Source organism: Lonchura striata, chromosome 2 (genome assembly GCF_050655825.1).
Source record: "Lonchura striata isolate lonStrDom1 chromosome 2, ASM5065582v1, whole genome shotgun sequence".
In the NCBI taxonomy this organism is placed as follows: domain Eukaryota; kingdom Metazoa; phylum Chordata; class Aves; order Passeriformes; family Estrildidae; genus Lonchura; species Lonchura striata.
The window spans coordinates 135710709-135733119 of NC_140704.1; the positions used below are offsets into that span (position 1 = coordinate 135710709).

Sequence of the window (22411 nt, forward strand, 5' to 3'; positions counted from 1 at the left end):
GCCCAGCAGGCGAGTGGAGTTGGAGTCCCCCATGTCCCAGGCTGGTGGTGCCTGCTGGGGATGTTGCAGGGCACCAAGGCACCAAGCTGTGGTGTCCTGTAGCCACTTGCCATCACACCACCACGTAGGACAAGGAATGTCAAGAATATTTAGGGGGAAAAAAAGTCTCTAAGGAATTATTGCAATAATATTGATCAGAAGAAGCAGAAAGAACATCTCTCTGGTCTGTACACACTTCCCCCATCCCTCCAGCTTTTCAGCACTTCACACAGTGGCAAAAATAATTTATTAAAAATCCTACAGTGGGGGAATTGCAGGCCCAACCTGGAGGTCTGGCTTCCCCTGATCCTGGCAGGAAAGGACTGCCAAGGGTTGCTCCTTTCCAGGACAGCGGGGCCACAATGTGTGTTGCTGCTCTGTTCATTGCATTGCCAGTAGCACTTGGGTTTTGTTTCTGTAGTCCATCCCACCCTCTCTCTTATGTCCACTCTGGTTCCCACTTTTCATATTACAAGTACTGGAGTTCTCAACCTACCAGAACTGAAATGTGGGACAGATTCAACAAGAATAATAGATTTTCGGGGAGCTTAGAATGATAGTATGAGATTAATTCATTTCATATGAGTGACATTTTCTCTTCTGTTCAGTTTCATGATTCAGCCTTCCACAGGAATGACTGGGAGGGGTTAAAAGAAAACAAGAAAAGCATCTGGATAGCAGGAGTTTTCAATGATGAGATGAGAATGAGGAGGGCAAAGTGTAGATCAAGGGCCCGTATGGGAGAGCAGGAGGCCAGTCTGTCCATCCTTCAGTCTCCTGGCCCTGTCACACCTTGTGTGCTCTGACAGTGCCAGCTGAAATTCGTGGTACCAGGGCTCAAAGACCAAACAGTTCCTGTTTCACATTTATTGCCATTTCTGAATTGCTCTCTCTGGGCTGCCAAAAAAAGAGTTATGCAGCACTGTTTCCCTAATAAATCTGCTGCCTACCAGCCTGAGAAAGACAAGACCTGCAAATAGCTTTCCAGCAACAGATTGCTGTGTGCTCAGCCATCCAGCAAGCTGCTGGCAACCCTGCGTTTATATAGGAAACCAGATCTGCAGATACTTCTCCTGGGATATGCATAAGGAATACTCCCCTATGAGTAACCTAATCAGCATGTAGATGTCATTGCTGTTTACACAACTGTACTGAGCAGAAGACATTTGTCTGGCTTTCACTGCACTCTGAAAGAAAATGATCAGCTTAGAAGGGTTGGGGTGGATTTAAAATAACTTCTTAAGCACTTGTCAAAAATCTGCATCCCTTTTCCTAACACTCCATCAAGCAATTGACCTGCACACTCCCGTAAAGCAGTACATTGTATCAGTGTGAACTCCCTGTCACAATTCTATCACGTAAGGATGTGAAATCACAAGGCTGCCTTATAGTGTCTAAAACCAACCCAACCATCTGAGCTTGCAGTCCCATTCCTCTGTAGCTGTGAGGCTCTCGCATCCGCCTCCCTCATACACTTTTAGCAGAAATACGGGAAGCTCCTGGAAGGAAGTAATTCTAAAGCTATTTGTGAGTTTGCCAAAAGGATTTCTTTGATTTACGAAGTATGAAAGATTGCCATTTCTGAATTCATAGTGGATGAGTTATTTCCTGTGTTTTGCTCAAAGGAAGTTCATAATGCAATGAATTCTAGTGTGAAAAAGATAATTAAGGAATAACCTTTTCACAACTGCTGCTTCTGCAGTTTTTGCAGCTGTAACATGTGTCTTATTTCTCCTCACAGGCTGGGTTGTTGGATCGTTGGAAATTCTTGGAAGCCCAGCTAGTCTGGTGAGAAGCATAGGGAATGGCATAGCTGATTTCTTTAGGCTCCCCTATGAAGGGCTGACCAGAGGCCCGGGAGCATTTGTCAGTGGAGTTTCCAGAGGAACAACATCATTTGTAAAACACATTTCCAAAGGTAGAGCTTTCACTTTATTACTCCAACTACTGCTTTGTTGTCATGCATTGTTAAAAGTTTTAAGCAATAAAATCTGTCCATCCTTCAGTCTCCTGGCCCTGCCGTGTGCTGCTCTGACAGTGCCAGTTGAAATTCCTGGTACCAGAGCTCAAAAACCAAACAGTTCCTGTTTTAACTAAGCTAAGAGTGTAACTGGCTCATATGCAATGTCTCATGTATTAAACAGATCACCACTTTACTGCAGTGCATGAGAATGTTTCAGAAACTTCAGAATTTTAAACCTCCCAGTGGGAAATAGATACTCACTCAGCAAGTATTTCATGTGATAACTGCAGACGTGCTAAAGGTGTTCTGCACTTCTGCTAGCCATCAGAAATTCTACACTTGGTCGCCTGATCACATTTATTATTTAAAAAAACCCCAAGTAGCTACAGTTGTCATAGCTGTGTGCGTTCGCGGACGGGTCTGGCGGTGGGGCTGTCCTGCGGTGGAGCAGCAGGATTTCCCCTCGCCCAGCCTGTACAGACAGTGCCATCGCGCGGCTCCCGCCGCCGCGCTGCCTGCGCCCCGCGCCTCGCTCAGCCGCCCGCAGGACGCGCCCGCGGCTCCCGCGCTAAACATTTGTTTACGTTTCCATCACCCCCCTCTCCATTTAGATTAGCCTTACACAAGTCAGGGAGCTGGAGAAGGATGTTCAGATGAGTTTCTGTTCCCACCAGGCAGACCTGGAGCAGGCTAATGTAAAAGGCGTGACGTGGGCCATAGCGGCAGCGTGGTGATGCTTAACGACTAGCAAAGCGTGTTACACATGGCTGACTGTTCACTTGACTCGCCGTTCTGCTCATAAGCTCAGCATTGCAGTGAGACATACACGTCTCCGTGTTTTAAATCAAAGCATTTTGATCCAGACCCAATGTATATCTCCATGCATTTAGGTACACTGACGTCAATTACCAATCTGGCAACAAGTCTTGCTCGGAATATGGATAGGCTGTCACTCGATGAGGAGCATTACAACAGACAAGAAGAATGGAGAAGGCAGCTTCCCGAGAGCCTGGGAGAAGGACTGAGACAGGGGCTCTCTCGTTTAGGCATTAGCCTTCTAGGTAATGTACTATTAAATATCAAGTTAAGTGATAATACTATTTTCTAATCTGCTCACTAGCCTTTTCTAACTGTGAGTTATAATTTCAAATTCTTTGTGTGGGGGGGTCAATGTCTTATGAAAAAGCCTGACAGTAGGTATATTAGATACTGTTTATCAAGATTTACTGACTTTTGTGTATGATTTTTTGCTGATAAAATAATTGCAGATATAGAATGGGTTTGCACTTCCTTTGTGAAATAATATTTTCATTCGTACATGATGTAGATCTAAGTGGGAAAAAAGGAATAATTCTGCATCGGGCGGCGTGACTTGTAACTAATTCAACACGAAGACGTCATCATGCTGATGTTTACTTTCCAATGAATTATAGGAATCCCTTCTGAACCTGCTGGTTTCTGCAGCATTGTAGATATCAGAGATTCTTGGGTTTGTTTGAAAACCACTTCAACTTAGTGCAGATGTTAAGTAAGCTTTGATGAGGAATTCTGCTTTTACAAAGAGACCTAGATCATCCTGATTCAGTGTAATTTTTTTCTTCAAGCACCCGAATGGTTTGGTTAGAAGTGAAGATTACTCTATCCATTTCAAAATAGCACCTAAAATTTTGAAAACTATCCCACAGTGGAAAAATTCTCTGCGAGAAGTTTTGCAGTAGGGGACTGGATTTTCTAGGTTACTTCAACTTGTCACACAGCAAAGGAATGCAGAACTGTATTGTTTGGCAGAGTTCCTCAGTACATATTAAACAGTATGAATCTCTTAGAGATCAAAGTGACCAAAAGTAGTCCAGTGCAAAAGGTTAGAAGAGCTGAAGCTTGAAAGGATTTGTCCTGTTTCCTAATCTTCAGTAGTGTATACAACTTCTAAATTTGCAACCACAACCCTGAAAGCCCCAAAGAGGAAGTGGTAAAAATGTTACAAGTTTGGGTTAAGTTGCTGGGAATTATTTTAAGCAATAACATTAGATTATGTGAAGCACTGTCATTTGATAATGCCTGTAAACCAGCAAGCAAGTGTCCTGGGAGAAATGTGCATAAAGGAGAAATTCCATGTATTAGTAGCCACTGTCCCAATAGTAAGCTGTTTCTGGTGTTGCAAATCAAAAGCAGTTTGGAGGAGGTTTTATTTTTCCCTCTTCTTTATTGGGCTAAGGGCAGTCAGGTTGAGTTGCTGGATGAAAGATTATACTTTTAGAAGCACTGTGTCAGCCTGGTGTGTATGTGCTGGTGAAATGGTTCGGTGATCTTGGCTCAGTTTTAATTAAACATCAAGGTAACACGGTTATATATATCCCCTTCACTGACACACCAGAGCCCTTCAGAGCTAAAAACATCAGCTGTACAGCCTGAAGTAAAGAGCAAAACTTTGTAGCTTTGGCTGTATCAAGGCAAAGTTTCTGCTGTTCAGGAAAGCTGGGAACTCCTCACATGCATGCACAAATACGCCATTCCTGCACCTCCCTGTGCACAAGGATTCCGTGGTTCATGGAAGTACACCCAAGTTAAAAGCAAAACAATAAACTAGAACTAGAATTCCAATGTCCCTGATTTCCTAAGAAATAAGACTTCATGTTAGAAACTTAGAGCTTCATATTAGCATTTAAACAGTGCTCCTCCACAAGCTAGAGTCTTGTTTTTTATTCCCACTGTTACTGTTTAGAGATTGCTCCCTACTACCTCTTTTCTTAGCATTAGAGTCAGTGAAGCACCCAGATAAATAGCCACAGTTGCTGTATAGCTGGATGTGACAAGTATGGAACTCTCACTAAGAGAGAAATCAGAAATATTCCACTTACTTTGTATCTCTTGTTTAATTAAATATGATTTTTTTAAAGCATGTTTCCTCCGTATAGGCAGCAGCATTCATATAAATTTTGTCAAAACCTAAATTATTAATGTTTCAATTTCTACAAACATGTCAGAAAGCTGCTGCTGTCCTGACCATTTAGTTTAAAGAATATTGTGGCTTCCCAAGGAAAAAAAAACAGCAATAGTTGAAGGGATGGTATCACTGTGCTGCTTTTTTTCCCCAGCACATTCAGAATAAATATGAACATGTTTAATCTAAACACTCTTAAGGTTATGTTATGTTAAATACTTTGTTATGTTATTCATACATAACAAAGCAAAGCTGCAGTTATTTTCCTTCACAAGGATGAAAAGTTTGATGAGCACGGAAATGCAGAGAGCATGACTGTTTGAAGCCGTAATTTCTATGACTTTCTGACCGTGTAACTGAAGAGTGTGAAGCAGATTTCTGTGATGGTCACAGCACTCTCATGTTCGTAAAAGCCATCTGACCCATGCAGGCAGCTAAGACAATGGCAAATGTAGTTTTTGTGCCTAGGTGAAGTCATGTAAGAGTCCTCAGTTCACCGATACCTTGTGGTATCTACCCAGCAAGTAGAGTTGCCTTTCTGATTTTCTGGCTCGCGGTGGCCCTGATTCAGCAGAGCACTTAAGCATGTGCTTAAGAGCTTTGCTGAATCAGGGCCAAAATCATGTACTCTCATCTCCTCCTCAGTGCAAGTTGTTCCCTGTGGTACATTCTTAAGTGCTTTGTCCTGTCTCATTTTAAATGACTCAAGCACTGTCAGGGTGTTGTTTGATTTGATTGTTATCTTTGGCCAGCTGTTGTCTTCTTTTCTGATTTGGGGGAGATTTCTGGGTCATTTTAATAGCACTTGTGCATGAAAAGAAGCAATAGCTTATGATAGGTGTGTTTCTTTCTTTTATATGTTTAGGCAAAAATGCAGTGAAATTGTTAGTAAAATATTTAGATGATTGACTCCCCACCAAGGAACTATCTTTTGCATTTTGCATGACAGGGTCAAACTTAAAATAATAACTTTTAAGCATGTAAAAGAGACTATCAAAACTATTGTCTGTATTTTCAACTGCTGGTCCTAGTGAAAAATATTTTATTGAAGAGGCTGTCTTTAGGAAGTTGAGCATATCTGAATAACCAAAAAGATGACAACTGTTCAAAAAGCTATTTTTTACAGTGGCAGAAGTGCTCAACATTTCAGTTATTCCTTCCTGCTTTTGGGGAAGTGAATTGACCCATATTGCCTGACAATGTAACTGTCCTGGTAGAGAAGGCAAAGCCTGAGTTTCAGACACTCATATTTTTGTTATTAAAGGCGGTGATGGCTGTTCTTGCTGTACACTGTAACTGAGTCAGGGCCACTCTGTGTTTGCCTGTCTACAGCACAATATAGCACAAGCCAGTGCTAATCCTGAAATTGTGTGTTATTCCACACACTAATTGTGCAACTACATTAATGCATGGCAACAGGTGCTTTTTTCTTTGAGCTGTATTTTTATGTGATGTTTGCTGGGATGAGATTATGCTTCAGCCCTGGTTTTGGTGTGAAACATTTGCGGCAGTCCTGAAAGACAACAGAGGAAAGGAAGCAAAATGGCTTCAGCTTGGGCAGCTTCCAGCCTCATGGCAAAGCATGGCCAGTTTCTCTTAGTGGGGGATTTTTTCCAAATATGTCTTGCTCTGAAAGAGTTTGTCACAAGCAATCCGAGCTTTGCCAAGGTTTGTAAGCTGTGCTACGTTCACCAAACTTTGTCAGTCTGCACATGAACCAGTTGCTGCCCATAATCAAATTCTTCTTGAAGTAATTCAGTGATATACTCTGAACTATCTGAATTTTGTAGCTATCAAAGTAACATTTTTATTGTTACTGAGCAACATGTACTAACCAGAGTGCACCCCTTCTGATGTTTAGCAGATGTTATGTTGTTGCTGGAACCTCTTTGGTCCAGTAATGGAAGAATATGTTTTTGTTTTGTTGCTTTGGTGTTTAATTTTATTGAGGTTTTCTTTATACATGCATAATCTGTGTGTACATATGTGGACATGCATATAAAATCAAATGCTTAGGGAAAGAAAAAAAACCAAGAAAAATGGAGAATGGTTTCATTTAATAAAAAAAATACTGGTCGAGGGATATTATAGGGAAAGGACAGGACACCAGTAGGACACCGTGTGAGAAAGAATGAGAGTGGGAAGGGAGGAACCACTACATGTGGTTCCATGCTCTGCTTTCCTGATACCCTACTGAAATCTGTAAGGGGGGAAACTTTCTGCAGTAAGTCCATCCCTCATGGTGCTCCTGCCAAGAACTCTGTTAGAACGCAAGAAGCCACAGGGGCACAGGGAAGATGTGCTTTGCACAGTTTCTGGTGCGAGGAGTGCCCTGAGCCTCACGTGTGTGTTGCCACTCTCTCGCTGTTGCTGGCTTTTGAGGTTGCTCAGGCTTTGGTCTGTGTCTTTTTCCTTAGCTCACACATGCTGCACACAGCAAGAGCTGCACAGATCTGGATCCCCCAGGCAAGGGTGGTAGGACCAGCCACTCCTCAGTGAAAGGAGTAAGGTTATAGTTTATTTTGAGATATTCGGGCATGGCCACTGCACATAAATGAGTTATAGCAGTGAGTTGCAATTCAAGATAAGGAATTATAGAGGAAGAGAAGATCATTGGTTATATTTTTTGCAGGTAGAACAACAAGACTTGCAAAAGGATTTGAGATACAAAAGGGCAATGTCATCACAGACAAGTTCAAAGCATGCATAAAATGCCAAAGTAACAGAAAATGTAGAATTACTAAAAACTGGCTAATTAAGCTATAGATTATTTGGGGCATTACATAAATATTCTTATATAACACAGTCACAGCAGTTTCCATTCTGTTTCTTTGTCCTTGGAGCCTAATTCTAGCTGAGCAGTGCCTGGAGCATACCACAGGTCCTTTGGAGTAGGCTTTTATTATTACCTTATAACTTTGCTCAAGTAAATTGCAGTAAATAATTTACTAGTGCTAGGACTTAGGTGGATTACATTTTATAAGGCAATAACTTCTGTTCTGAAAGAGCAGTTGTTGTGGATGACCTCAATAGATAGGGTGAAGGAAGTCACAGGATAGTATAGTATTGTAAGTTAGCAGAACACCAAGTACTGTTTTATGCCTTCAAATGAATCCCAGTTGCACAAAAGACTGGACAAACAATCCCAGTTGTGTAATGTGATGTTGAGATATTATTTTCATCAAGCAGCAGGAGCAGCTGGTAAGTACTAATGAATTGAAAATTGTATCGTTTCAATGGTATGTATGGCATTAAGGAAAAAGCTTCATGGCCTTTATGGTACAAAAGGTGAATATTCAGCTACACACTCAGCTTTAGTGAGTGACCTCAATTAAAAACAGGCACTGCTTCAAAGATAGACCAGCATTTTCTGTGGAAATACTATACATTTGCCAAAAGGCTAGTCCTACAGAATTTGGAAGAATTCTCTCTAAGAGGAGAGGAGGGCATTTATGGGGGATGTCAGTTTCTTGAATTCCTGATCAATAGTATCCCAGGGACAAGGATCTGGGGAAATGTGTGCTGCTTCTCATCCTCTTCTTTGGACAGTGACTGTGCACAAATACAATATTAGTTCTTGTTGTTCAAAGTCAGCAATTTCTTTATTTATCCAGTGACAGTAACTAAAACCATCTGAAAACCAGTTAGCAACTCACTGCCTAGTGCACGTCACGCTGGTAAACACATGGGGCCAAATACCTCAGTTGAAATTGTCCAAATCTGTGGAATTATGCCTGGATTTCCTTCCATTTATGAAGCAGAACTTTCAAAGATGTCTGGGTTGAGGTGAAAATGCCTAGTAACCAGGGTGACACTCAATCCCACTCCTTAAATAATTGCTTTATCTTGATATTCGCAGCTGCAGGTGCAAACTGAGACCTGACCAAGAAGCCTGCAGACTTGCTTTTCACTGAGCAAAGCACCTCAGGTCGGGCAGACTGGTGTGGCTTTGTCCAATCCTTGTACCCTTAGTGATCTCCAAATAGCTTATCTATCAAAATTACAACAACTAGAGACATGTCTGTGGTTAAGTGGCTAGCATAAACTCAAGATCAAAGAAATGCACCACCTCTCATACCTGTTTACATTTAGGAAGATTTAAGTTTAAGTTCTCTGTTGATACTAAAAGCTGGGAAGGTCACTATGTCACTTGTAAAAGTTTGACCCATGCGCATTAAAGTAAAATATGATGGTTTTCACAAAAAAAAGTAACAAAAAGTCTCAAAGTCTAATTCTGCTAATCTTAGTAATATATCAAAAGTTGCATTAGCTTACGAACATTTCTGGCAGTGGAAGAGGATATAAAAATGATCTATTGAATACAAGCAGTTTTTATTCCCATGAAGTCAATCTCACTCTTACATGAAAATCTCATTTCTATAGCAGCTCTAGCCATCTAAAACTGGAGGATTTTATTCCTAGCCCAACATTTTCAGAATTGTGACACAGAATGAGCGAAATTAAATTAACTCAGCAAAAGCATTTAGCATAAGTAGTCAAAAGAGGAAAACATACTGTAAGTTTAGGTGATCTAAATGTTTAAAAAAACAAAGCTAGATCTTAACTGAAGCTAAGATGGTGTTTAGCTAATTGGTCACATGCTAAATAGCTGTGTAAGAATGGGGTACAGTCTCTAATACAAACAATATTCAGGTCTAGTAGTAAGATTTCCTCTTATTCCAGAATATTTATCTTCACTACTTACTGGAGACCTTTGTTTTTTCAGGTGCAATTGCTGGGATTGTGGATCAGCCAATGCGGAATTTTCAGCAAGTATCTGAGGCCCAAGCTTCTGCTGGCCATAAAGCCAGAGGGGTCATCTCAGGTGTGGGGAAGGGAATCATGGGTGTCTTCACGAAGCCCATTGGAGGGGCAGCCGAGCTCGTCTCCCAGACAGGTTACGGTGAGTCTCATATTTCCAACACCTCCCTTTAAATTTCAAAATGCTGCTCAGATACAACCTGCTATATCTTACTTATCCAGTTCAGTATTGTGTGACTTAGAGAAACGTTTAGAAATGCCACCGCTGAATACTTACAAATGCTCTGCTGCTTTTCTGAAACGCCATTGTGTTGTGCTTCTCTCTTGTGTTACTGATCAGCGATGTACAGCCACAGAAACAGAGAATGCAGAAAGCATGAAGTAATTCTTGGAATACAGTAGAATTAGTTACAGAAACATATGTGCTTGAAAAATAGTTTTTGACATAAAAGGATTAGAGCAACACTATGTCCAATTAGAGCATTATTTTGAGATTGCTTTGTTATGGCAGGGAAAGGGTTGGGCTATCTCTACACAAAGAGTGAGTTACGTTCCTGGGAGAAAGAAGTGAATCATGTAGTAGGAGCACACCCTTTAAACTGAAGGTTCATGAGAAGACAATCCTGTTTTCAGATACACAGGTAACCTTAGAGCAACCAGAGGTGGGGTTTCCAGCTAGACTTAGCACTTAATGGCACTGGTGCTAAATCCTTTCAAAGTGTAAAAGATAAAAATAAAATATCAAAAAATTTATTTGTTTCCACTATCAGTAAATCACTTTCAGCTTGAATATTTAAGAAGAAATGGTGGTTGGAGAGAGTCAGGGAAGAGAAGCAGGAAATTGATAGGAGAACAATGTGTCAATAATTCCACCTCACTAATTATACCAGACAAACCTTGAATATTTAAGCCTTTAATCACTAGCAGTATTTATGCTTGTGCTGTGTTGACTAGAATATGAGTAGTTCTCATAGAGCTTAAGTTTAGGATGCTTCCCACAACATCCACAGCTCATTCCATCTAGTTAAAGAAATAATGAAACAATTATTAGAATTCTCTCAAATCAACTTTATTTTGTTTCTATGATCACGAATAATAACTGTTCTCCTGAGTTATACACCCCATAGGTGTAAAACCCATATCAGCAAAATCAGAAGGTTTTTTCTGTTGTCAGCTGTCTCTGTGTTCACTTTGCTGCCCGGGACATAATTATTTATAGATTTAATTCTGCTGCTGTCTTAAGAAACTCATAGTAGTAGAGGGACACTTTTCATTGCAGATATGTTATATAAGACATCATGTTTTCCATGACCATGTGACAAAAAGAGTTAGCCAGGAAAAAAACGTAAAACTATATCAATAATAGTTGACAGTGCGTGAGAGGAAAATACACAAGAGTTCAAGTAACTCTTACCCACAACTGGATTGGAAGTGGGACTGTGCCTCTTGGGGGGGACCAAGGGGTGGAGGACCACACAGAAATAAACACATGTTCTCTCTGTCTCCATCTGTAAATAACATTTTCACTCACATAATGCTGAGAACCTCGGTAAGCCAACTGTTACAATTGGGATGCTGCTTTTAAGTATTACCATCAACATGTGTGCTAAAAATTAAAAGGTTTTTTTTCATTGCTGATGTTTTGTTTAAATTATTACCCATTGTGTAAGAGGGAATCTAAGTTATTGACACCCTTATGCCTTTGGAATGCTTAGACAAAAGAAAATCCCTTAATTTATTTGTAAAGAAGTATATTTGTAAAAGAATAACTTTGCACCAAACCATGGAACACTAGTGCTTGCTGCATAACTTACTCCATGTCTGTCATGTAAACATTTTTTAAACTACTTAATTTGTGATTTTTTTTGCAACCCACACATTTTTTCTGGTGACCATACCTCATTATTGAATGTTTACAGGCCATCTGAAATCATACATACTGTGTCATCTTCAGCTTTGGAGAGTCTCTTTAGAAACCTGTTTAACTGCTGCTTGTAGTCTCCATTCTGTGCTGGCACTAAGAAGAATTCACAATAAACCAGATGCCCCAGGAGATCTCATAAATGTACATGGATCTGTGTTTAACAGCTGGATTAAGTAACTGAACATTTAAATGCAGTATCTAGGCAAATTTGCCTTCTAATTTGTACCAATTGTAACATGTATATGAAAGTATTTTAATATTAAGCAAGAAAGTTAACAATGGTCTTAATTTTTTCTACATAAATCCTAAGTGATGTGTCTGATCCTGCTCTGAAGTGATGGTTCTCAGGAGTGTTACGTTTCTCTTGATTACAAATGTAGAGCTGATTCATGGAACCCACAGTGGGTTTTGTTTTTTTTTTTTATTTCTTGCTAAAGCAAGATCATGGGGGCTAAGTGCACAACTCTTGCATTGTATTATTTAATGAATTATCTTGACTACAGCTTCCAGAGATGTGACATCATTTTGGATCTGCACTATTTTATGAACTGCTTTAAACAAATGACATCACTGCAACACGTAACTGCGTTGTAGAAAACAACCACTAAAAACCTGCATTCTCTTACCCATAGGTATTTTGCATGGAGCTGGACTTTCTCAGCTTCCCAAGCAGCGCTCTCCTCCAAGTGATCAACATGTTGAGCAGGCTCCAAACAGCCACGTCAAATATGTCTGGTAACATTATTTAGACAATTGCTCATTTTTACATCCACATTGTTTATTAATAGGTTCTGGCCTCTGGTCAAGTTAACAGGAAAGGCTTCCCTAGGAAAGGCTGAGTTATGGCAGTTTGTTTAGGAACATTAAACAAAAAGGTAGTGCATAGAAACCCAGTCTGCAAATGATGGGCTGCTGATATGAATCCAGCGTTGAAACTACAGAGCTGATCTTTATTTAATGGTATTCAGTGAATTCTTACTTTATCATTGCACTGAGCCCAAGAAAAATACTGTACATCTCCAGAAACAGCTGTTTGTGAAGATAGCTTTATTTTCTGCCCTGAATTTCTAAACCACTTCTCAGGGTAATTTTTCTATTATCCAGGAAATAGGATGGGAAACAGGCTAACCTAGCACAGATATTAGGCCAATTCTGTGGTGAGTGATTGAGGGGTTTTGAAAACTAACAATTTCACATTCATTCTTTAAATCTGAAGTCTTACATCTTTCACTAATGGAATTTTGGAGTACACTCCCTGGCTTATTTTACATCTGTAGGTGATAGCTACAGGCTTAAGTAAAAACATGGTGATCAAATTAAGCCCTGGAGGATCCCATGCGCTACACTGACTAGTTCTTTTTTGTCTTTTTTGTCTTTTTTTAACCTGATAATGCAGGAAAATGCTGCAATCTCTGGGAAGGCCAGAGGTTCATATGGCCTTAGATGTCATGATTGTAAGTGGATCCGGCCAGCAGCACGAAGGCTGCTTGTTGCTCACCTCAGAGGTGCTCTTTGTCGTGAGCATCAGTGAAGACACACAGCAGCAGGCCTTCCCTGTGACTGAAATCGATTGTCTGGAAGATGAGCAGCAAAAAGATCTGCTGAAGGTGCAGCTAAAACAACAGAGAGTGCCTTCTGACTTGGAGGTAAAGACTTGAGTACCTTTTCCATTGAAAGATGAAGTTACACTGATGCTGGTGCTTTTGGCAGTGGGAATACTCACCTTCAGGCTGGGAGGTGAGAGGCTGAAGTGCCAAACCAGGAGAGCTGCCCCTCATAGTTGGCTGCGTTGCCCTTTGGATGAAAGGAATGTGTCTCCTCCCTTCTGTCCTCTTACTGAACATGATATACCATATCTATGACAAATTTTCTGAGGGAAAAAGTAGAGAAAGTCTGAGTTCTTAGTAAGCACCACCTCTTTTTTGAAAAGGTTCTCATGGCTACATATGCACAAGGTGTTAATTGTTTGGCAAATCAGCATTGCACCCTGTGCCTACAAAGTCCCAGCAAAAGCAGTTCCTTTTATTCTTCTGGGAATTCTGTTAACAGTTCAGTGGTGCTGATGCTCCTTTCAGTATGCTTTTATCTTGTCTCTTCTAGCACAGTGGTCTTGTTTGGCTGTATTTACTTCCTTAGATCCTCTTTCTGCAAATGTTACCTTTAAATTGGGTTAGTCCTTCTCTGAGATTGGATGCACCAAGTGTTATGCCAGTAAAAGCATAAATACTTCATCTTGATGTTGAAACATGTCTAAGCCATTTGAATACTGAGGTTTTTTGGATTAATTATCTTCTTTTAATGGCAGAAGAATGTTATATTTTTACACTTTTGGGAAACAATATTTATTGTATTAAATTCTCAAGTAGAATCATATGAGAGAGCATTCCAAAGACGAACATGCATGTCCCAGTTTTTATAAAAGTGTGCCAGGTAGTTTATAGACTGCTATACCAGAAATTTCTGTTTCAAATATAAAAAAAGAACATATAAAAGCCCTGAAGTATGAGGTGTGACAAAAAGTAGGAGCACCTTCAGTCAAATCCTAACTTTGCTGAAGTCACTGAAGAGTTTTGCTGTCTATTTCAGTAAGGACTTCATCTGTGTCGTGACAGCACTTGAGTATTTTTGTGAAAGCTTTCTTTAGTGCTGAATTCTCTATTTATATTTATTGTCTTTCCACTAACCTCAGTCTCACAGAGAACTGTTGACTGAAGTTGCCTTCTCTCACCACAAAGCTACATGAGGGATTACTTAAATTGTGAAGCAAATGGGCAAAGCTCAGCTTTTTTGTCCCTGAGTGTTGAGTGGTTGGTGGAGACACACATCAGACTTTCAGAGTCCAGACTGTCCTGCTCAGTCCAGAGCTAGTGTCTTGGAGGGAAGAAGAAGAAAAGTTGTTTTCACTAAGGCACTGGATGCATTCAACCTATCCTAACCCTAACTTTAGCATCAGCCCAGATCTTTTTTTTTTATTGGACTGGAGTGTTGTCTTTGCATCTGGTTTTCCAAGGGTGAGGAGAAGGCTGCTGATGTGGAGGAAGGACAGCTTCCTCCAAGTGAGTGATGAAGGGTGCAGAGGGTCTGCCTGTTTGGGAGAAGGGAAGGCAAGGGACAGGGAGCCTCATTCTAGTCCCCACAGCTGCTACAGCTGGGAATGTGTAGGATTTATGGGCAAGTGGGGCCCCTGAATGCACAGAGCAACCCTGCATGGCATGTGCAGAGTCCAACGTTCCCACACACACGCTCATAACATCTTCCTTTGGAGGTACATCATTTTTTTCCGAAGTTCTGGATGTAAATATGGGAGTCCTACTCAAGTGGTGCAGCAATGCAGCTCTGGGAGTTGTAAGCCTTGAGCTCCCAGCCTAAGTACAACATCTCTTTGGCTGATACAGGTTCGTGAGAACACAGTGAAAATGTATGGCGTGGGAGAAGCAGGGAAAAGTACCTGTGTCCCAGGTGGAGCCAAGTCAGTGATGGCAAGACAGCAAAAGTTGAGTGATGCTGTACAAAACAGACCTGGCAAAACATTCCTTCAGAATGCAGATACTGATGCTGAATTTCTTGTAAAAATTTAAAGAAATGTGCTGTGAGGAAGAGCAGTTGAAAGAAGCAGAGAATATTTTTTTTTTATGCTAAGGCAGCTAAGGCACCTACACAATAAAATATTCCAAAAAGCTTCATACAAAGTTTTAGTAATTACTTATAGTGTTTTGCAATTAATATTTGATATGTTTTTTTAGTGGCTTGGGAGATCTCATACTTGGTGATTTCCTTTCTGCAGCTGAATCTGTGGTCCGAGTGTCACGTGCAGCACTGGTGCTGATGGGAGCCAGAGCTTCCCTTCAGCTTCCTGACAAGAGCTTCTACAAAGTCTTCAGATGTGATTAGGAAAAGGAACCTTAGGAGGAACAAGTTGTGACTTGCAGATGAGCAGCCTCTAAGCAGCAGAGTGATAGGCACAACTCCTCAGTATGAATAGTAGGCCATTGTCCTCAGCTGAAGTGTAGACACGTCTGTGCACGATGGCATTTGCAAAGATGGCCTCATTTTTTTAGCTGGAAAATGCCCAATCAGGTCAACCAAAATGTTATTTTGAGTTTAGCTAAACAGAGCTAATGTTACCCATATAAGTTATGTCTATTTTTCTGATTAGCTTAGTCAAAGTTGCTAGAAATAATACAATGAATTGAAACATTTTATTTCAAGGCTGTAAAAATCCACTTTTTTACATTACTGCTCACAAAAACAATTGCCAAAAGCTTTGTTTCAGCTCTGCCCAAAACAGTTTCTCTCATTCCCTCTCCTCAACTTCTTGGAACAGTTAAAAAACAAAGCATGAGTTATTCTACAGCTGTAATCACAAGAGATGTTATAGAGCATATTTTGACTCCTTCAGCAATAGGTTTGCCTGATGCCTTGTTCGCCTCCACAATATATAACTTAATCCATCTGGATAGGAATAGCCTGGATGGATTCTTAAAAACTCTGGCACTGACAAGTTTGTTATTGAATGGGAAGCATTAATTGTATTTGGATTATCTTCCAAAGTAATTGAGACACTGCTTGTTTCCAGACAGATGTCAAACTTAAAAGTTCTGCTCTTCCAGCTGCTCTTGATATAGCTCATAACATCAAGAAGACAACAAAAAATCGAAGGGCCCTGGAATTTCAGATATTCTAGATTTTTTTTTTAATAGTCCTACATGTTATCATCTTTCAAACCGAAAACCAATCTTTGGATTGCTCAAAGCAATGGAAAAAAAAAACCTAAATAGCTGGATCTCAGTCAGTGTGCACAGAGGAGTAGATCAGTGCTACACCCCTCCACAGCACAGGTGTTTAAGCTCCTGTGGAGTTAGAATTGCTGAAGGCTTATTCATTATAAACCATAATGGGAGGAATTTTAGAAAAATACTGGAGTACTTAACCCAAAAGTATGGCCTTGTAGTATGAAGGGACATTATGTATGTAAAATTCCTCTAGGAAGTGCATTAAGCAAGCCTTGAACAAGTTTCGAATCCTTGAGTGATCTGGATATTAATATGAAAAATGTTCAAAGCATCAAGTGAGGGCACTTAGTGACAATATTAGGTCCCATTTAGGGAAAATATTTAGAATAACATCAATTCCATTTTTTTTTTTTTTGTCTTGAAAATGTAAGCCAAACTGAAACTAGGTGCAGAAGCAGACAGTTACAGATGAAGTCATCTAAAAGCAAGCAGGGTCCCACTTACTTTGGAAGACCATCCAACCATAGTTAATATTTCCCCCTAAATAATTATGCTGTATCTGTGGAAAATAGCCTGGGCCTTAATGAAGAATGGGTTCACAAAAGTAGGGGAGTAGGATCCAGCCCCATTTCCATCTCCTTAGTAAGCAGGATCTTCTGGTCAATGTGGAGGCAGAATCCAGCTGTCCCTGGGCTTAGCTCCCTAGGAGAAATCAGGAAGAAGTGAAGCCACCTACATGCAAGATTTACCCTGTAACTTAAAATCCAGTTTACATAGGTGGTACTTCAGCATACTTCTCTTGTTTCAACTGCTGAAACAGACTAACCACTGAGATACTTCCACTGAGCCACCAGACCAAAGATGTGGTTGAGACACCATTCTCCACGGTTAGCTGGGAGTCTGCTGCAGCAGTCTAACTGGTTTTTCCCTGCCTTAAGGTCATTCATGGAAACAACCCTTTCCTCTGCCCATTTCATCATTTCCACTGTTTCTAGGCATAGGCTTTAACCTTAAACTTCTGAGCCTTGTTCATGACCCTGTTTCCTTTAGCAATTTTGTGATGATGATTGAAAACAGGAGTGTTTCTACTTGCCGAGCAGCAAATCCATCTCCAAAAGCATAGTAAAAAAAAAATACAGAGGGGACTTTTTTCATGTGAATGTGACACCTGTCACTATCTATCAATCATATTAATTCTTTCTTCAAATAAGCAGCAGAGTATTTAAATGAGTCTTGCAATCCAGAGACATGACAAGATACTGATTGTGGATGTTAAATTGAATCTAATGGCACTCTTTAAAATATTCTATCTAGCAAGACCTGTAAAACTCCCTGAAAGACAGGCAGAAATCTTTAAATCCTTAGCATGTCCAGCAAGGAAATTTTAAATTCTACAAAAATAAAATTGGTCAGCAATTCTCCAAGTGTAAAATAAGGAAGCATCAAATCCTAGCCCTATTATAGTTGCTGCCTTTTTCTTCATTGTAGTATTTTGGAAGTAACTTCTACTCTGAATGACTTAGCCTGTCATACTACTGTAGTATCCATAGTGGGATTTCGGAAATACAGTTTTTTTGAAACCACACAACCACCTTGATACCTGCTGGTTTGGCTTGCAATCTGTTCTCAAACTAGTCATAGTCATCCTCAATGTCTTCAAAAAAAAAAAAAAAAGCACAGCAGATTGATCTTCTGAAGCCAGGTTTGCCCATAGCTTTTCTGGATAATAGTTTATCTGCTTGGAACCATATGACAGATTGCAGTATTTGATTTAATATATTTTTTCCCACTAGGGTAAGTCACTTGCATTCCTCTTGCTAGGACCTTAAACAACCTCTACCTGTTTCAGCCTGTAAAACACAGATCCCTTAATGTCTTCTCCAGAAACATGCCCAACTCATCTTTAGTAAAACCCTTTTGTTTAGAAAAATGTCCTTGTGTGAATGGGTTTTGTTGCCAGAAGCAGATGGATATATCCTACCATAGAACATTTGCCTGTAAAGTAGCTTCTTGTCTTCATTTTAAATGAAGTTAAAGACTAAAATATTTTAGCTTAATAAAATTTCTGTATAAGCCTTGCCAACAGCTACTGACATTTTTCTAAAAGGGATTTCAATGCCTTTTATACAATGCCTTGCTGTATACAAGGAGTTGATCTGTTGTAAAGTTCTACTCTTGACCAGTTCTCAAAAGATACTGCTTAAATTTTCTGTGGCAATTAGAGCTTCTCAGAAGTCCAAAGCAACAGAGGAGAGGACTAATTCACCAAGGAGTCAACTAAGGGACAACATTCATGATTTTTAAAAATCCTTTAAAAGGAAGATTTTTATCAGAGAAATGTGGAAGTTATTGTCCTTGCTACTCAGCTCAGTTACTGTCAAACCCTCAGTACCTATTGTATCTTATCTGATTTCAGGCCGAGGGCGCCAGAGAGAGACTGTCAGAGCAGCAGTACAGCCGCCTCGTGGAGTACATCACTAAGGCCTCTTGCCACCTCGCTCCCAGCACCGCCGCAGCGCCAGCCCCGCAAACCGTGGCTGCCGAACAGCCCCTGACTATAACAAAAACCTATCAGTATGTAGTTGATCCAAATTTTGCCCAGGTATTCATTAGCAAATTCACCATGGTGAAAAATAAAGCCTTGAAGAAAGGATTTAATTAATAGCTATTTCTGGTGCATATAGTAATACCATACCAGTTTGAAAGCAGTGCTTTCTTTGCAGTAACCAACATCAAGTAGAGATGCATGTCATTTCTGAGGAGGTAGAAATTGATAACAAAGCCCAATAGCTTTTCTAATCTTGACAACATTCCTGCTTTCTAGCCAAAATGCTAGCGCTGGAAGGAAAGTGTTCTGGCAAACGAATAAAAGTGAGAAGGAACAGCCTTGGACTACAGCTTAATCAAAATCCTTTTTCTTTTCAATAACCAAAAATTAGAGAATGGGGAAAAATTACGTGCATGGGACGTTTTTACCACACACAGAAATGTGTATCAATACCTCTATATCTTACTTTAGGGTCTGCCAGTTTCTGTTATAAACCAGGTTTATAACTCAGCTGTAAAAACTTGCTCAAGGCTGAGCTTTTCCCCCCACACCCACACTCCCCCAACATGTGCGTCCTGAGGCAAAACATTTTCCCCCACTAAATCTGAAAAACCCAGTGTGGCTGTTTTAAGTTACTAGTGACAGCTGGGTTTTAGCACCACTTTAACCTTAAAATAGCTTCCTTTATTTGACTGAAGTTCTGCAGGACATTAGTCCATAATGTAAACTAGTGCCTTTGTGTGGTTTGGAGAACAAAACATGAACTACAACATGACTTTATTTTTAAAACTGTCTATATACAGAAACTTTATTTTATCCACCATCAAATTTTCAGAAGTACTTTCAATGTATGTATGACCGTGCATTGTCTGTTCATTAACTGGAAGCCAGTAACATGCAGTTCAAAAATTTAAGAAACAGAGCAGTCTCCTTAAAATCTCCAAGCTCAATGTAACCCAGATGTGCAGGTGCTAAATACCTTGTGGGGTAACCTTGTGGGGTCTTGCTTCTTTCTGATCTGCCACCACTGCATTGTATGTGCTCCCTTCAGCTATAATTCACTTTATGCTTATCATCTTCAAACGGATAAAACCAGGAATATTTAGAAGCATGACCTTTCAAATATGTAGCAAACACAGAGATTGCTTTAAAGTTGATTGAAAACTATGGACCCACAGGTACCAATTACATTAATAGTTAATTATGCCATCACAATACACTTAAAAATATCTGTTAAACACCTGCATTTCTTGTAGTAGACAAGAAATCAGTCTTTGGGCAGTTAGATGACTTTATAAAGCAAATCTGGCTATGGCAGTTTCATTTGAAAACCAAAAGTTTACTTTGTTTCCAACTATGTGTTTTAATTGTTCTCTCCTTTTCTATATGCTTACCAAAGTGAGTTATGTCTGGAGATTCTTTAACATGGCTGGAATTGGAGTCAAAAACTGGAATAAAATGTGATCAGCATTTGGAGCATATGCTTTATAGTTAATAACTTCTATGCATACTTGATATGACCAAATACACAGTAAATAAGAATGTAGTAACTGCAATGTTTTTCTCTTGAGTTCTGTTTTGTTAAAAGGTATTTCTAAGAGCTGTGTCTCTCATCTACTGAGAATAAAGGAGGCTGGAGTCTGCATTGTCCTTTCCTAACTGTGAAATAAGCCCATCCATTATCAACATTTCATGCAATGATTTAATAACTTAGTCATTGTTTAAATAACACTGTTTAAAAATGTATATGTATATACACATATGTGCTTCATTCCTGAGTATTTTATGGAAGTTGTTTAATACTTCTAATTTTGCATATTGATGGATAAATTGTAATATAATTAAATTGTTTAAAGATAATAAAGCTATTCCTGTAATACTTGTTCTTGTGATCTATTTATTGCTTAGTACAAGGACAAGACTGATGTACAAGCTTCATGAGGGCCCCATTAGACCCCAGTTGGTCACTGGACTTTGTAGTGTACCAGAAAATGCAATAGACCATGACAATACTTTGGAAGTAAAAACTGGTGACTAGTTTGCCAAAACCGTGTGCTGAAAAGTTTTATGCTTTTGTGACTAACTGAATCAAAACAGCACTGTACTCACCATTTCAATTAGACTAATCTGTTCCTTATTTATGGAGTACACAGACAAGCCAAGGGGATGCAAACACACCTGTATATAATGAGGAACAGCAGTTTCATTTCTAAAAGTTTGTAGATTTCAACCATTTTTTTAAGATTCATTTGTGTTTTTCCTGAATTACATTCTCCTGGAATAAACACTTGCTTAAATTACACTTTTCTTCAGTGAATAGAGCTGCATCTTTACTGCATTAGGCAGGTTCTTTCTTCCCCTTTCTGACCACATGTATGGAAACGAGTGGGGACGGCACATAAATCAACCTCTCCTACATATGAGCTGTGTGAACTATGAAAACAAAGTTGTCCAAAGAGCAGCTGCCTGTACTTAGCTGCTAAAGCAGTGCAATGTGTACTCTTAAAACATGCCTACTCTCATAATGCTCTTTAGACCTGGAGAGCTCACAACTTCAAATCTATCTTTTTAGTTTGCTTCCAGAACAATCAATCACTCCTCAAACACTCGAGAATAAAGTAAGCTCGCCAAAAAATTTGAAGCCATAGTCAGGCAAGACCTATCCCAAAGCAGTTCAGGTCAAATAATTCCTTTTTATATATCATTTCATACATAAATACAGCAAAAACCTTCAGACGCTTGGGAAAATCTCCAAGAGCAGCCAAGCATGTTTTTCAGCTCTGCATCTCCTAGAAACAGAATGCCCTGTATCAAGAAATGTTATGTCCCTGTTATGTCCCACTCCAATTCTTTGTACAATAGAATTAGCTGAACTCTTGTTGGCAAAGGAAAAAAAATTCTTAAAGGAAGAAAAAAAAGGAAAACTGGTGGGTTGCTGATGATTTCAGAAAAGCAGGTTAGGTATCCAGCTTTACACTCCCTTCCTAACTCCAGAGAGGAAAGCAAGCTGTGGGTTGGATGGCACTGCCTGCTTAAGGGAAGTACTTCCCTTGCATCCAGCGTAAAACCAGACTGCATCCAGAAAGCAACAATTACAGCCTGCAGACACTCAAAGCACAGCCACAGAAATTAGAACTCAGCTTCCTTTGTTAAATTTAGCCAGAGACATCCCTGAGCTTGCTGTATCTGTCAAAAATTGCCTTCAGTCACAAAACTCTCATTTCTTTAAATCACATGAGTTGGTAGCTGAAGGAACACAGATTGCAATAGCTGCTACTGGCTGCAACAGTTGAAAAGAAACTAAGAATTTAACAGTAAATTAATTCATAGCAACTGTGAAGAAGACAGGGCCTAGACCAACAAGGGAAGTCACGTCTATTAACCTGCACACCTGGCAGTAGCAAGTTTCTTTGCCTCTGAAGCTGTCAGTAAGACTGAAGACCCCTGGCTATTTAAACCTGCAGACAGGCCTGAGAAAATGTTAGTCAGTACTTAATGGCAT

At 39.8% G+C, this 22411-nt stretch overlaps 1 protein-coding gene across 8 annotated transcripts in view; it reads left to right on the forward strand.

Moving 5' to 3' along the window:
• Window positions 1-20786, forward strand: part of VPS13B (vacuolar protein sorting 13 homolog B) — a 434872-nt gene extending 414086 nt beyond the window's left edge. For all 8 annotated transcript variants that reach the window (XM_021529420.3, XM_085573894.1, XM_021529419.3 and 5 more), the window contains 6 exons: window positions 1781-1957; window positions 2893-3063; window positions 9670-9846; window positions 12261-12363; window positions 13025-13274; window positions 18778-20786. In XM_021529420.3, the coding sequence (XP_021385095.3) occupies window positions 1781-1957; window positions 2893-3063; window positions 9670-9846; window positions 12261-12363; window positions 13025-13274; window positions 18778-19023 (1124 nt within the window). In that variant the 3' untranslated portion in view covers window positions 19024-20786. The remainder of the gene's footprint in view (window positions 1-1780; window positions 1958-2892; window positions 3064-9669; window positions 9847-12260; window positions 12364-13024; window positions 13275-18777) is intronic.
• Window positions 20787-22411: the final 1625 nt, after the last annotated feature.